Source organism: Cajanus cajan, chromosome 6 (assembly GCF_000230855.2).
Source record: "Cajanus cajan strain Asha chromosome 6, NIPB_CcT2T_4, whole genome shotgun sequence".
Taxonomy (NCBI): domain Eukaryota; kingdom Viridiplantae; phylum Streptophyta; class Magnoliopsida; order Fabales; family Fabaceae; genus Cajanus; species Cajanus cajan.
The window spans coordinates 61,523,788-61,540,545 of record NC_138522.1 but is presented as its reverse complement, the minus strand read 5'-3'; the positions used below and the strand labels follow the sequence as shown (position 1 = coordinate 61,540,545).

At 31.5% G+C, this 16,758-nt stretch overlaps 2 protein-coding genes across 6 annotated transcripts; both read right to left on the bottom strand.

Annotated features, from left to right (window-relative positions):
• Positions 1-748: 748 nt before the first annotated feature.
• On the bottom strand, positions 749-2,397 carry LOC109797036 (small ribosomal subunit protein uS12). The gene is made up of 4 exons (XM_020356925.3): positions 2,258-2,397; positions 1,380-1,535; positions 1,155-1,281; positions 749-1,033 (listed from the first exon to the last, which is right to left on the bottom strand). Exons 1-4 carry the CDS (start codon positions 2,260-2,262, stop codon positions 893-895), a joined length of 429 nt encoding a protein of 142 aa, XP_020212514.1. The 5' UTR covers positions 2,263-2,397; the 3' UTR covers positions 749-892.
• Positions 2,398-10,276: 7,879 nt separating this feature from the next.
• On the bottom strand, positions 10,277-14,961 carry RIP2 (ROP interactive partner 3). Of its 5 annotated transcripts, none has more exons than XM_083059236.1 (5): positions 14,706-14,958; positions 13,929-14,002; positions 13,554-13,650; positions 12,543-12,723; positions 10,277-12,368 (listed from the first exon to the last, which is right to left on the bottom strand). In XM_083059236.1, exons 3-5 carry the CDS (start codon positions 13,571-13,573, stop codon positions 10,713-10,715), a joined length of 1,857 nt encoding a protein of 618 aa, XP_082915362.1. In that variant the 5' UTR covers positions 13,574-13,650; positions 13,929-14,002; positions 14,706-14,958; the 3' UTR covers positions 10,277-10,712. The 5 variants fall into 5 exon arrangements, with proteins under 5 accessions (XP_082915362.1, XP_082915363.1, XP_082915365.1 ...); XM_083059237.1 differs by lacking the exon at positions 14,706-14,958 and adding an exon at positions 14,420-14,675; XM_083059239.1 differs by lacking the exon at positions 13,929-14,002 and having other exon boundaries at positions 10,277-12,365; positions 14,706-14,961.
• Between the last annotated feature and the right edge of the window lie 1,797 nt (positions 14,962-16,758).

Below are 16,758 nucleotides of genomic sequence, written 5' to 3'. Positions count from 1 at the left end.
ATAAATTTTGTCTAAATCTATAATGCCATCCTATAATATTTTTTAAATTAAGTACAATTTTAAAATTCAATTGGTGTTCTCTTATCAAAATTTAAAGTTTTATTTAAATAATATACATAAATACATATTAATAAAAGAGTTATTCGTCTATATACTAGTATAAATTTTTTTACACCGGCAACCAATAATATTTTTTAAATTATTTTATTTTACTTTTATTTAATTAAATAAACAAATGACAAGACACTATTAAAATGAGTTAATCATATATATACTACCAGTTACACTGACAATCAATTATATCTCTTAATTGTGTCATGTCACTCTAACACATTTACTTTTAAAAGTGACATGACACAATTAAGAGATATAATTGATTTTCAATGTAAAAAAATTTTACACTAGTGATTAACTCTTAAAATATATGATTAATTATCACTATAATTTTTTTTTACACTAACAGTATATAAATAATCATAGAACTCTTATAAATTTAAGAAAGTGTACCTCCTATAAATTCTGGCAATCAAATAACCAGTTGTTATCAATATTTGAAAAACAATTGCTTTAAATTTCCAAACAATTTTATTAAAGGATTTTAAAGCAAATGACACATTCACTCGGAATTTGCTCATCCAGCCAAGTTTAAGGATTTAAACAACAACCATATTCATAGTGACTATTTCCAGGTACCACCTGATGGCGTAAAGTTGACAGGAATTCATTCAATAATGCAATCTCTAAAAGATGGAGAAAGGAAGTAAGATATAAATTAAGTTTAGAAAAATTGCTATTAGAGGTACAAAATTGTCCAATGAACTCATCTAGTCTTATGAAGCAAAATTCATAATAATATTTTGGATAAGCTATAGAGAGGACACGTCCCACAACTTTAAGACCTTGGCTTCTCCTTCTTCTCCTTGAACAGAGCCAGGAGAGACACACCAGAAACCTTCACAACCTTGAACCGGACACCAGGAATATCACCCACGGCGTGACCTTTTCGTCCAAATCCAGCAATCAATACTTCATCCTACAACCATCAACCACAATACAATGGGATTATAATACCCTTGCAGATTTTATGGTACAGAGAAGAAAGCATATCATCACCACCAAAACAACGTAAATAATATAATCAACTATTCGCTTACATTCTCTTCAATGTAATTTAAGCAACCATCGTTTGGCACAAATGCAGCAATCTTCTTGCCATTTTTGATGAGTTGAACCCTGGCACATTTTCTAATGGCAGAGTTGGGCTGCTTAGCCTCAATACCGCTGCACATAAAAAACCATGATAATTTCTCAACATCAGATGATCTAATTGAGGAAATATCCAAGTAATAGATAAACAGAACAAGTTAAAATAATCTTACATCTTTTCAAGAACAATGCCCTTTGCATGGGATGAACCAGCAAAAGGCTTCTTCCATTCATTGCCAAGATGGGACTTTTTGTATGCCTTGTCAGCCCATCTTTGTCTCCTTCGGTGTGACTTCAACTTGCGGGCAGCTCCCATTCCACGTGTCTTCCTGTAGTAGGAAACAAAGAAGACTTAATTTTCTAACTCTGATGATGTCCATATGCAGATTAAAATTTAGTAGTATGTATACACAAAAGAATAACAGCATCAGCATTCAAAGAATATCATCTCTAAAAGGATGAACCACTCGATATTGTCAATGAAAACAAATAAACTGCACTCTTTGATCTTAAACCACTACAACACAGTAATCCTAGCCTACTTGTCAATTGATTTTGAAACCATGAACAGATGAAATTCAATTTCGGTTTTCTAGTGAATGCAATGCCAAAGCTCAAAAGATGCCACCATAAAAGAGTTGGAAAAGTAATCACCATTAGGACATGGCAGCAAGATAAGAACCAAATCACACAGCACGTTCCCTACAAGTCCCACTCTTGAAAAGCACAAACTTTTCATTGGGGAAAAATGACAAAATTTAACTGGACATGGATCCATCCACAGCAACAATAAATCCAATAACTCACCACACACCACAGAATACAAACTCTTCAATGAAACAAAATTCTCCGACCATAAATACGCATATTATCCAATGTAAATCAAATTTGGGCAACACGGGCAACAAAAGGATCAATGGCGCTAAAAATTTCCAGAGTGAACCAAAATAACAGAATTTTAAGATCACACAGCAATTCCAGGAAGGTCACGCAATAATACTAGTCCAGTAAAATAAGAAGAAAAATTGTCGAAAACTTAAGGTTGCATTACCCCATGGTGATAGAGGTTTGGTTCTGCGCAGATAAAGTTTGAGGAAATCGAAGAAGATGAAGCCGAAGTAGCAGCCGCAGTGCAAAACCCTAACCCTAAAAATGGAGTGTCGTGTTTATATAAAGATTGAAGACTGTTAAGTCGGGGCCTCTATTCCGGACTATTAGGTTTAATTTAACGACATTGGGCTCAGTTTCTTTGGGTTTTATTTCAATGTTATTAAAGCCCATTTGGCTATCACTATCAATCTATCAGTATGGCCCATTCAAATAATAGGTTCGTGCGTTCTTTAAAAATAAATGTGAAAATTAAATATAAAAATAATATAACTTTAAATCATATTTAAGAGAAACGTGATTTAATTGAGGTAATTTTATCTTATTGGTGATTGAAAATAATTTCAAATATGAAAATGTAAGTGTTTATTTTTTTAAATTTTAATAATTGGTAAAATTAGTTTAATCAATATAATATTATTCTAATGATTTATAAACATATCATTATGTTTAATTTAAATCGAATAAAACTAAGTATTAACTAAAATTTGATAAAATATCAACTCCTATATATTAAATACAAAATGTTATCTTACACAAAAGTATTTTTAAGACTTTTTCTTTGATGAGAAGATTTATAGAATTTTTTTAACTTTTATTTAATTCAGTTGTTATTTATCATAATTATTGATTAATTAAATATTAATATTTTATAATAAATTAACAAAAAATAAAAATAATCTTGTACTACAATATAAATTATTTATAATAAATCTAAAATATAATTTGTTTAAAAATATCTATTTATATAAAATTTAAATATTATTTATATATTTAAACATAGTATATACATAAATATTATATATATATATATATATAATTTATAATAAATTTTAATTATATAATAAGCATTTTTATATATTGCACAAGCTAAAATACTAGTTAAACAAAATATCAAACTAATAAATAAGAAAATGTCCTTTTTTTTTCATTAGCTTCTTAAATGAGGTTAATCCTAATCTCATGAGTGTATTTTATTTTATCTTGTTATAAATAAGTTTAATTTAACAAAAAAGTCAAAATCCTTGCTCACGCTTTCTTCCTTTTATTGTGTTCTATTCTCACTTTATATTTAACTGTTGTTTGTTTTCTAACATAGGTTGACATATTTTATTTTATTTTACTTTTTCATGATCTTTAAAAAAAATAATTTATATCTCTTAGGTTTGCAATCTTTAGATCTAGTTAAAGCTTACTTTTCAGAACATTAGTTTGTCTCACGTTAAAATTCGGCTTTTGTTTTCTTCTTTAGAAGTCATGTTTCTGTAGTTTTTCGAATCGACAAAATTTTACATTTTTTTTTTTTTGATTGACAAAGGGGCTTAGAAGCCCAAAAAAACACTAAGGTTATATTTGTTTTTAAAGATGGAAAAGGGGGAGTGAAAAGGAGGGATTTAAAGGGAAAGTGAGTGGAAAGTGAGGTTGTTTGGATTAAGGAAAAGTGAGTGGAAAGTATAGAGAAAGTTTGTGAAAGTTTGTGAGTGAATTGATTGATGTGATAGTTAAAAATTTTGTTTTTAATTGATTAATTGGTAAGATTACTATTTTGCCCCTAGAGTAAAAAGAGGTTTATAATTATTGTAATTAATATTGTAATTGATAGTTTGTTAAAGATATTATGAAATTTAGTTATTTACAAATATTATAAATATAAATATTTTACTGAATATAAAAAATAAAAAATATTATGAATATAAATATTAATTTAACTTTGTAAAATATTTTATGTAATATATATTTACAAATATTATAAATATAAATAGTAATTTCACTTTATTAAATATTTCATGAAATTTAATGATTTAAAAATATAAAAATAAAAATGAAATTAACTCTATATTTTTATTAAAAATAAGATTATTCATTTAATTATCCAATTATTGAGTGGTCTATTTAAATGTTTAGTAAATATAATATTATTAATTTAATAAATATGTGTAATATAAGTGTAGATTATATTAAAATTCATATCTTTTTTGTTTATAGTATTCAATAATTACTATCACCCTAAATAATTATAATACTTAACAAATTTTCTCAAATTACAGCTTTCTTATTCGTCATAATTCATGTTTAAAAGTATCTAATAATTATGTATGTATTGATAAATTTTTAATAATTCAAAATTGTATATTATTTTAAACCATGTTAGAAATTTTAAAATTTATAACTCTAACGGAATAAAAATTTGTTAAATTTCATAATTTCTAGTAAGATGATATTAGCTTATCTAATAATAATGAAAAATTCTTTAACTCTACATAATGTCATATATATATATATATATATATATATATATATATATATATATATATATATATATATATATTGCATAAAACATATTTTCATATACAAGATTGAAAGTCATTGCAGGATAAACCGTACATTTATATGTTACATAAATGAGAAATTGTGACATTACATTTAAGTTATTATAATTTGAAACATTACAGAACCCTAAACAATACAAGTTATCGGATAACCAATTAATCACTTGCACCCATTAACTTTAGCAACTGGTTTAGACGCAGATGTGAAGGCAAGCCAAAAAGTCGCCTAACATGTGATGGATTATTGCACAACCAATCATAGCATTGAACCATAATCTGCTCATCGGGTAGGTTCATGGCGACTAACATCTCCCATATATCTGACTTTGAATACTGAACAGTTGATGTGCGCCTCATAACATTTATTTGCTCATTAATTAAATCATTTATGCGTTCTATAGCGACCACCTGTCTTTCAACAATGTCAAATAACCTCTCAGTTAGGTCATTACCTCGACCGAAGTAATCTGTAAATAAATCGAGTTTCGTTGTCAATTTATCAAATTGGGCATCCATCACATCAACCATAGCAGCTTTTCTTTTCGTGCCCCGCGACGATGATGTGCCACCAGTACCAGTAGATGCAGCAGATGGTATTGACTGAGTACCATCACCAGGACTGTACGAATCCACGTGCAGTGGGGATCGATAAGCTGTATCAAATCTTGCATCAAATGGTTGCTCCTCTGGGATCGTGTCAGCATCATCGTTCAGGTCAACCGTGACTGTAGATGGTGTGATATTCCTACGTGCTTGGCGCGCTGTCCTGGCCATATGGCCTGTGGCACGATCAGCACCCCACAATTCTTCCATCAAGTCATAGTAGCGGATGGGATTGACTCTCCATTTAGCTGCGAAAGGTTTAGTCTGTACAAAAATGAGAATTATTAACAGTCGTAATTACAATGTTAGAGTTATTGAAGCAATAACAACGTGTAGAATACTACCGTTAGCAACTCATCCCATACTTCAGGCTCAGCTGAAAAACGTTTTGTAGACTCATCCCACGCGAATCCACTAAGTCCACAAAACAAATCGTGAACCTCACGCCATTTATCCTTGAGACTTTTCTTCCTATTTTTGACATTATTTTTTGTTATGCCAATTAATCCAGATTGTTGGAGAGATTCAACGATGTTATTATATGCTTGGGTTGTCCAACTACCATCAACCCGATTACCCAACCTAGCCTCATCAAGCATAGCACTTAGTAATCGAAAGTCCATTTCATCTGTCCATTTTGTGAACTCGCGGACCGCAATAGACGATTCAGGTGCAATAGCCTTGCCTCTATTCATTTTCCACCTATTACAAACACAACAAATGTTATCATGATAAATATATATCGATATTATGCATGACACGTTGTGATGGAAGACATGTATACATTTACTAACAAACATTTTATTTCATACACTATTTCATACAATGTCTAATTATTTTGATAATCTCTCCACATTTCATTAGCTATAAAATCCCTTAGGTTTGACCCCTCCCTATAATCCTCCTCACGCACTTGAGTAGACATGGTATCCACATCTTCTTCCATCAACTCTCGATCCACTTCAGCTAACAGGGAGTCATCATTGTCAACCCCTCGAAGAAAATTGTGCAGAATGCAACATGCTAGTATTATATTCGTCATTGTATCCAAAGAATAATGAGGCTCTGTTCCACTTGCTATTATGGGAAATCTTTTCTTCAATACACCAAATGTTCTTTCGATCCCATTTTTTAGTGACGAATGTCGGTGGTTAAACAATTCTCGTGGATTTTGTAGACCTCTTCGGGAATACTCTTTAAGGTGGTATCTTACTCCTCGATACGGCGTAAGTATTTGTCTCTTTAACATAAATCCAGCATCCCCCAAGTAGTATTTACCTAATTAAAGTCATTGAAATTATACTTGTTAGAATTTATAAAATATGTTACCATACACGGGTTATTAAATGACAAATAAGTAACCTTGTGGTATGATTAGTGGATCCTGTCTACTCAGTGCATCCTTTAATATTCTTGAATCTGATGCTGTCCCTTCCCACCCTCCTAAAACATATGTAAATTTCATGTCAAAATCACAAGCTGCGAAAACATTTTGTGTTGGCCAATCTTTTCTTCCACGAAATCGGGCCGCATCAGATCGTGGCACTTTAACTCGGACATGAGTTCCATCTATGGCCCCTAAACAATCCTATAAAGTAAAACAGAGATAGTACAATTTTGTTATTAATCATGACTGATAACGTTTAGCTAAAAATATTGTTGGGTTTTTATTTTGATTACCTTAAAGTATGGATAAAATCGACTGTTGTTTTGAATGTAAGGCTGCACATCTACTCCTGATGGTTGAACTAACAACTCTCCCTCGAGCATAATTATGGCATTCAATACGTTATGAAAGTGTCGACTAACGGTTTGACCAGAGCGATGGAAAAAAAATGAAACAGTTCGATTTTTGACATTATGTCCAACAATATGGAGAAATTTAGCCACTTGTTCCTCCACTGTAGATCGGAAGGCATCCTTAACCAATCCAGTTCCTCTTATTCGTTCGCACAATGTAATGAATGCCATAGGTCCCATGCGAATAATGTGTCGACATTGTTCAGTGTGAATAAGATACGACATCAACTCGTGCCTACGACGTTCTTTTTGAGAAACGAATTCTCTAATATGACTTGATGTACAACGTACAGTAGACAACATATTTAACCCAAAAGCTACAAGACAAAGGATTGTCATGGCTCCTACTTGGGTTTGCATTTGTACCTGACTTTGTATCTGTGCAATTAAGTTCGCGTCGAAACTATCTTCGTTATCTAAATGATTAACATCCATATCTTCATCTGCCATCTGAATTTTTATCACTTCAATTTACATTTACTCAAACGTATAACATATTCGTAACTTATATTAAATATTTGATATACCCTTAAAATTTGATATTTTTAATATCAGTTACTATACTATACATTGTAAACAAACATGTTATAATTTCATATACATAAGTCGTAAACCACATGGCAAATAATATTTTGGCAATATATTGAATTTTTGATATTATTTACTAACAGTAAATCATTTTCAATATTAATAATTCAACATATTAATTGTTATACCTTACACCCTTCAAAAGTAAACTTTATAATTCCATTTAATCTAGTCCAAATTTCTTAACCCTAAACACACTTATTATTTAATATTTAATCAACTCTTTATAATTATATATAATAAATTTTTCAAATTCATATTTTCGTAAATTGTATATATATATATTAAATTATTAATTTTAATTATTTAGTTATGATAAATAAATTATTTTGGCTGTTTACCAAATATAAAATTTACAAATTTTGTACTATAACCCACATAATATTTAATTAAGTCTAACATTATATTTTTAGTCAACATTTTTGATTAAATTTTTTTTTCTAGTATTCAATAAGTACTAAACCATACTTATTTTTAGTTATTATTTTTTCCAATACACTAATTTTCTTAACCATATATAACTATCAAATAACATAATTATTATTGAATAATGAATAAATTCTTTCTAATTATATTTAATAAATTTTTTAAATTCATATTTGGTTAATAGTATATATTTATATTAAATTATTAATTTTAATTGTTAACTTATATATATATATATATAAATAGTTTTCTTTTTTCCATAAAAATCATAATATTAACCTTAATAATAATATCATACCAATAATATTCATACAATAAATAATTAATATAACATCATTAAAAAATATATATAACATATTATTACAATCAATAATTATTTTTAATAACAGAATATAACAAAATAATTCAACAAAATATACATATGAATTATTCCTATCTATATAAACATATAATATATATAATTAAAAAATAAATAAACAAGTAAATACATAACATTATATATATATATATATATATATATATATATATATATATTTATATATTTATCTATATAGTTATATATATAAATGTATGTTATTATTATAAAACCATCAGCTTACACATCAATTCACCATTCAAAACTACAGATTATTCAGCATTCAAAACTATATTAAACCTGCAACACGAGAAGCCATAGTTAGCAATGGAACAACAAAACAGCTGCTACATCCTGCAAAAATGACGTCGGAACAGCGTCGAAAGGGAGATGCAAAGGGTGGCGCTAGATCACGAGACACGCCACCCCCCGGAACCGACGTCGTCCCCCTGCATGCAGCCGCTCCATAATCGATTATGCTTGGCTGCATAATTGATTATGTGGCACCCATAATCGATTATGGGGTCGCATAATCAATTATGCAGCCATGTATAATCGATTATGTGAGCCTGCAGCTTCCATGGCTTCCTCCGGCGACCTTCGACCATTCCGGCAGCCATGTCATGGACCGTTCTGCCATGGTTTGCTTCTCCTTCCTCGTTGCCTTCGGCCACCATACCTGGGAGGGCAGCACGTTGAAACTACGGGGAAAGCTTCTGTGACCTTCTTCAGCCTGTGTAGAGCGACGTCCTTGGAGAGCTTTCATGGAGGTCCTTATACGCACATATTGAGTGCTTTAAACTTGAGGTACATAATGGGGTAGATGGGTAGCTTTTACTACCTTCAACTGTGCCCCCGTGAGTTTGCATGTGTTGCATGTGCTTTCTGTCCTTCCATGCAGAGCAGCAGTAGAAATTGCATGTCCTTTCTGTGCATGCATGCAGAGCAACAGTAGAAAGATGCTTCCACGTAGCCGAGGGCAGGTTGGTCTTTTTCACATAGCTGACATGGCTTTCCCCAGATTTCCCCTCCTTTCTCCGTTGATGAGCGAAGATCATTCCGTACGTCTCTCCCGCTTTTCCTCGCTTTTCCTTCCTCGCTTTTCCTTCGAAACAAACACAAGTGACCCCCTCTTTTCTTTCTGCAGCAATAGTCTTTCCGCGGAAACAAACAGAGGCTAAAAGTCACGGGGGAAACAAACAGCAGACTTATCTGCTAATAACAAAAAATGTGCCCAATTTGAAGGCGTGTTAAAACATTGAAATCCCTCTATGAAAGAGAGTCCTAATTTAGCAAATTTGTCCGCTACTTGGTTGGCTTCTCGAAAGATATGAACACACTCTACTTCGTAAAACCCTCCTGCCATCCTGACAATTTGGTTGATAAGGGAGTAACACGGATGAAATCTGGGACAACCTTTGTTCAAGAATTCAGTAGCTAATACTGAGTCAGACTCTATGATTATATGATATGAGAGAAATTTATCCTTTATCAATCTCAAACCATGAAAAATGGCCCATAATTTCAACTTGTAGCACTGAACAGTTTCCAATCAAACCTGAGAAAGCCAATATAAAGTCTCCATTTTTGTCTCGCAAGATAATATTTTGTAGGTTTATCTCTATATTAAAAACAGAACGTTATCGCCATTGGATAATGGATGTGAAGAATGCAAAGGAAGGAACTTCAAAAAAGAGGTGAACTTGTCCTTTTTTTCTGTATTGAATTTATAGTTGTATTAATTGTTAACCAGTCTTCATTTTTCCATTTCTTATTCAATTCTCTCTTTTATGTTCAAAAAGTTCATACCACCAGTGACTAGTGAGTCCTTCCTTGACATCGGTAATACGGTGGGATAAAATTGAGCAACAAAATATGATGGATAAATTCTTCATTGTATGGGACCCTACCAAGAGATGCAATACATTAGTCTCAGAATCTAATACCCAAATGAAATACTTTTTTAGGGCCACATAGGACTTCCCATCGTCCTTAACCTCGTTAACTGCTAATGATGTGATACCAAGAAAACATACAGTCATCCACATTCTCTTCGCTAATAATAAGCTGCTTCATCTATGCAGGTTCGACAAATCTAACTAGTACACAATATCAGTCACGAGTTTATCACAGATTTCCCAAGGAACTGCTCAAATGGTTATGACTACTTGATAGTGATACTACAAAATACCTTACAACGACAAAAAAGAAGTAAAATGAAACCACATACAAGTAACGCCATTTAGCTAACCTATCAAAGTGTATGCAATGATTACCGATACCTGGGCAGCATCTACTTAATGATGGTTCTTCCTCCACAAAACTCCAATCTTCTTCAACATGTTTGTATTTTTCTTCTTAGGTGACTCATCGTCAGTGTCTTCTAAATAAGGTGAATTCATCTTGCCAGTAACAGAATTGAAGCTGCTTTCACGCGAGACATTTCTGTCTGCAAATTTCCCATTGTTTCCACTAGAAAGCATAGAGGCAGCTGCTTCAGCTGCCTTTCTCCACTGATCTGATTGAACTTTCAGTCTCCTTAGTTCAGCCTCCAACTCCAAATTCGCAGCCTGAGCTGCATCTAATTGCTCGGTCACCCGAGCCACTCTTTTGTTACTTTTGTCAGCCTCTTCTGTTACGTGGCCAAGTTTTTTCAAAGCCTCTTGCTCTGCTGCCCTTGCTGCTTCAGCTGAAGCAACAGCTTCATCAGTGATTTTATTCTTCTCCAACTCCTCTTTGATTTCCATCTTGAGCATGCTGTTTTCTGCTGCTATATTTTGCAGTTCTGTCTCTCTATCTAATAGCTTTGCCTTCAATTCTGCAATATCATCATCCAATTTTTTTAGCTCAGACTGCCTCTCAGTAGATTGGTTTTTCTTGATCCTGGAATTGAGCTCCTTATTCTCCTCTGACATTCTCAGAAACTGAGATTCCTTGGCCATCAGGCTTGCCCTTAGCTCTTCAGTATCAGCTTTAGCTCTCCTTAATTCCTCAAATAATTCAACCTCTCTCTGACCCGATTCTGATTTTGCACGTTCCAGTTGTTCATAAGCACATCTAATCTGCAATGTGCTCTGGATATACTCTTCTTGGTATCTTACCTCAACAACATCCAATGCAGACTTCAACTGCCCCACTTCAGCTTTTGCAGAGCTAACCTCAGTTTTGAGATGGTTTATTTCTTCATTGCCTCCAATTTCCTGAGAAGGTACATTTTCATTGGTTGGAGCTATTACATTTTCGTTTGCACTGCTAAGCAAATCAGCCTTAAGTTTAATCACGAGCTCCTCCAGTGATTTTGCTTTAGTTCTTGATTGCTCCAACTCTAAAGCTAAGGATTTGTAAGCTTCTGCTGCTTTCATGCCATCTGACCGAAGTGTTTCCACAGTCTGATTTGCTGTTTCCAATTGCAATTGCATTTTACCAACTACTTCCAAGGCCCTGGATTCAGATTCTTTGCAATCACATACCTCGTTTTTAAGCTTTTCTACCATGGAGAGAGTTTTATCAAGCTCCATCTTCAATTCCTGAATCTCAGCATGAGCTGATTCTGCACTGCTGATCTGAGTAGCTTCAGACTCACCTACTCTATCAAGTTGAATTTTCAATTTCTGTATTTCATTCATGGCAGATGCCAAAGCAGTTGAATCCATTGCCTGCTGATTTTGGACAGCCTCTAGTTCAGATTGCCATGCACGATCTCGATCCTGAGAAATTTTGCGGAGCTCTTGAAGCCGTCCTTCTTCAGAAGCCGAGAAGTCCAAAAGCTGTTGGTGGGATTCCTCCAGCTCTTTCGACATGGCTACAAGCTGCTTCTGTGCCAGTTCAGCCTCCTGTTGAGCTTTTTTCTTCCATGTCTCAGATGAGTTAAGTTGATCCTTAGCACTCTTCAGATCTTCTTGTAGCCGAGTAATCTGAGATTCCAATTCCTGGATCCTACTAGGTCGCTTCTTCTAGAGCCAGATGATAAAGAGGGAGATGACAGAGTGAATAATAAAATTATAAACTGACAATAACATAATATTTCAGATTTTATATATACATATTGACAATGGATTTATGAAAGCTTAAATAATTGTATCCAAGAAGGGGCAATTCAGCTCTTGACACGAGTTAATTTCAAATACCTCAGATACTGGACTTTGAGGTGACCTGCGTTCAACAACCTTTGGACTCCTATTTTTTGGAGTCTTTTTTGCAGCATTTGGAGAGGAGACCAAGTCAGAATCAGAGTTTGGTATCTTCAACTGACGAGCAGTACGAGGGGTTACAGGAGATTTCTTTTGGGGCACTTCTGATGTACCAGCTCTGCTTAAAGTCAGCCATAAGCCAATTAATATGCATGAACAAATGTAAGAATAAAATGTGGATCAAAAAACATCTTGAGATTGAACCCTGAAGTGGTCAAGTCATGAGAATCAATAAACTGGATGATGATATGCAACACTATTTTCACACCCCACCATTCAACCAGGTGTTGCTTTTTCAAGGATAGACCAGTGACAAGTTTGGATTTAGCTACAGTTTCAAGGCCAAATAATTTTATGAAATGACCTGGTGAAAATTACTAAATGACAAGAATGATAAGTTTGAAGCAAAAAATAAATAAAGACCTTTTCTTAGGATCATCTTATACTAATACCTTCAATGTAAAGGCATACTGAAAACTAGAAGTTTGTGATGTCACCCAAGAGAACTAACACCGTTACATTTTCCAACTTAAGTAAGTGAAACTAAAACTTAGGTTCACATGAGCATAATGGATCAGGCAATTAATTAGAGAGCATGGAAGATGGACTCGTGCACAGTAAGAATTAGAAGTTCATTTAAAGGAATTTATTTTCACCAAGCAAAAAAGAATATTTGTTTTATATATTTATTTTAACAAAATGTTAATCGTGGTAGTTTTGGAGTTTACTAATCAACTATAATTAAATAAATGCATCAATAATTATTTTATCATGTTTTATTTTACCAACGACCAATCCCTAATTAACACATCCAAATCTAATGGATACAAGAGAATCACCAATTGCTCATTTAGACCCCAAGAATAATTATACAGTGATACCACAACTTAGTCATAAGATGGCACAGAGAATAGAAAGCAGGAAAAGTAATAGATAATCCAATCTTACCTTGCTTTTGGGGTCTGCATATTTTAATCTCCCAAGTCTTAAGGGATACAAGGGAAAACGAAAAGACCACTCCTTTAAAATCGCTGACCCACTATTCCTGCAATAGGAAACTGAGTAAGAAATAAAGGTGAAAAGGAATTTGATTTATAACGTGACAAAAAGAAAATGGCTCTCAATTGACGACCACCACGGATCAGCATTTAACTTAACAAAAACAACAAAAAAATCCTAACAAACAAACAGCATATAATCCCTTCAAAGAAACTCCAAGTAAACTAACTCCACTACCACCTACCAAATCAAAACTACCAAAATAAATAAATAAACAAAACGTTTCACCAAAATCCTTAAATAACTATCATTAATGGAACAAACCATCTTCAACATTTCCAATTTTTCATTCCCCTCTTTTACTCCAGTGTCCGTTAGCATTCCACAGCCACATAACGCTGCATTAAAGTTAAATTCCGTAATTATAAATCATTATGCACAGACCACACAGACAACCAAAGATTCAAAGCACTCTCGTGTTTCAGCATTTCAGAAATAGTAACCAAGAAGCCTTGTTGCTAACAGTGAATTTCCAGATTCCTCGCCAAACTTTTCAAATGAAAGATGGCAGGTGTGGTTGAGAAAAGCAGGAACAGAACAGTTTTTCATTTTCAGACCCCTTTTTCTTTTTAGTTGAGTGAAACACCAGTTTGGAACAAGACACAAAGTTGACGAGTGCCATTAATGCACAAGAATCTTTGACCCACACAAACCCAGATCTACATGACATGCAGTCAAAAACCAAATAACAATCAACCAATCCGAAGGAATAGTAACAATGCAACATAGTAGCATAAACACAGAGACAACATTACCTAACTAAATCAACCTACATGTTGTGTTGCAACCAACAGTCTTCAAACATAAAAACTAAAAAGATAAAAACTAAATTCGAAATCGTTCGTCGGCAGCAAATTGCCAAAAACATTTAAACAACTTGAGAATGGTACATTCACCAGACTATAACAAAAAAACAAAAAGTTGCAAGAGACAGTTGTTCTTCTTGGGAGAAATAAAGAGAAGCAAAACAATGAGAAACAAAAGAAGCAGAAAGCATAGCAATGGAGTGTAGTGAAAAGTTACAAGGAGTCTAACACTGACCGAAATGTTGAAATGGTTGGAATGTAATGTGGTGTGAGGGAAACCCTAGTGTTGAGGTTGTTATGTTAAGTTGAGTTTGGTTTGGCATATGACATATGTGATGCTCGGTTCCCGAGTGTGTCATTGTATTTTCTGTGTCAGTGGTGAGAGTAGGAGGCAACACCAAAAATGCTTTTGGAGCCAAAACATCATTATTCATTAATGACAACGCTCTTTGCCTTCCACGCGCTTCATTCCACTTCACTTATTATGGGACCTCAACACCCCCCAGACACAACCATTGCTCATTCATTCCTCCATTTATTTTCTCCACTGCTATGAATTTATTATTTTATTATTAACTTCATTTAAATATTTATTCATATTCTCGTTTATTTATTCACGCTGTTTATTATATGTGATTTCTTTTATCATCAAAATTACAACAATGAACCAGGTTCTGACCTATATGATTAAAATTACTTAATTTAACTTTATTTAAATATTCTTTTATCAAATTACATTAAAGTTTGATGTAGTTATCATAAAATAGGTTAAATGATTTTTTTATTATTATTATGTCATTCATAATCTAAAAACAGGTTAACTTCATCTGTTCGGTTAAAAAAAATTAAATTAATATGCAGGTCTTGTGGTTTTTTTCAAAATTTTAATTAAATTTTTATAATTAAAGACATCTAAAAAAATTATAATTTGAAAATTTTGTAATTAAAATTTTTATTTAGTGTTATAATTTCATTAATTTATTCTAATTGAATATTGCGACATAAACTTTTTTTTTAATTATGTTGATAGGATATCTTAATGGAATAATTAGCTGCTTATCCATATAACAGATTTCTAACTAGTGAAGGGTGGAATGGATCTAGAAACTTTAAATAATGAGAGTAATATTTAGTATTCAAAAATTTATATATTACTTTTAAAAATATAAATATATATTATAATTATTTTTTACAAGTTTTTATATTTATAATTACGATTAGAATTAGGTTAGACTAAATTATTTATAATTTAGTAGGTTTGAATTTAACCTTTACTAAAAATACATATCTTAAGTATGATTTATTCATTTATCATAAATATTTTTTTAATGTTTGATTAGAATTATAACCTCAAAGACCTACTTTATAATAAATTAACATTAATAAATATATTAAATTTTATAAAAATCAAATTTAATTTATTTATGATACAAATATTTTTTTAATATTTAATATAATTTTTTAAATAATAATTTATTTAAAAATACTTTATAATAAAAATTATAAACAGAACATAGATCTTACGAATTTTACTATTTTAATTTTTTAATCAACATGTACAATAATTAGAAAACATCAAAGATAAATATGCATACTACAAATCTTATTTCATCAAAAATTAATTTTTTTAATATATTATATTATATATGTGAACATTAATATACATACATATATATTAATTAAATTTTTAAAAAATTTAATTTATTATTAAGGAATATTATTCGTTACATATAAAAATTATTCTCTTTCAAAAATTTGAAAAATAATAAATAAATAGACATCTTCTCTAAATTTAAATTTTATATATATAATAATTTAAATATATATTATTTTATTTTATAAGAATATAACTTTTATTTTTTAAAATATATTGTTTTTATTTAGATTATATATATATATATATAATGTAAAATTATAAAATGGTAGTGGAATAAATGCTCCTTACAATGTTGCACCTAGAAAGTATCTGGGTGGAATCATAAGCGGGGGGACATGCCCATCCCCTCCCTCCAAATTTTTTTAATTCATTTTTTATATGTAAATTCTTTTATAATATGATGAAAAATATCAAATAATTATGAAAAAAGAATGAGAAATTTATCAAAACTTATTCAATTTTTAAATTCAATCTAACAAATCTCACATAATATGTAGACGGTCATTTTTTTGGCAAAATTTACAATATAAAAAATTATATTAAACAGGAAACTTAAACAATATTATTATAATGCACAATTTTTAAGCATATATAATACATATAATATTCTTGAAAAATAATATTTTAATAA

What these genes read in the sequence shown, in the direction of transcription:
- LOC109797036 (XM_020356925.3), bottom strand. An exon ending in GGCATTGTTCTTGAAAAGAT is followed by an intron (nt 1,282 to 1,379) that starts GTAAGATTATTT and finishes TTTTATGTGCAG; the next exon opens with CGGTATTGAGGCTAAGCAGC. An exon ending in TAAATTACATTGAAGAGAAT is followed by an intron (nt 1,034 to 1,154) that starts GTAAGCGAATAG and finishes TGATGGTTGTAG; the next exon opens with GATGAAGTATTGATTGCTGG.
- RIP2 (XM_083059236.1), bottom strand. Translation starts at nt 13,573, where the DNA reads ATGCAGACCCCAAAAGCAAG. An exon ending in ATGCAGACCCCAAAAGCAAG is followed by an intron (nt 12,724 to 13,553) that starts GTAAGATTGGAT and finishes GACTTTAAGCAG; the next exon opens with AGCTGGTACATCAGAAGTGC. An exon ending in CTCAAAGTCCAGTATCTGAG is followed by an intron (nt 12,369 to 12,542) that starts GTATTTGAAATT and finishes ATCTGGCTCTAG; the next exon opens with AAGAAGCGACCTAGTAGGAT.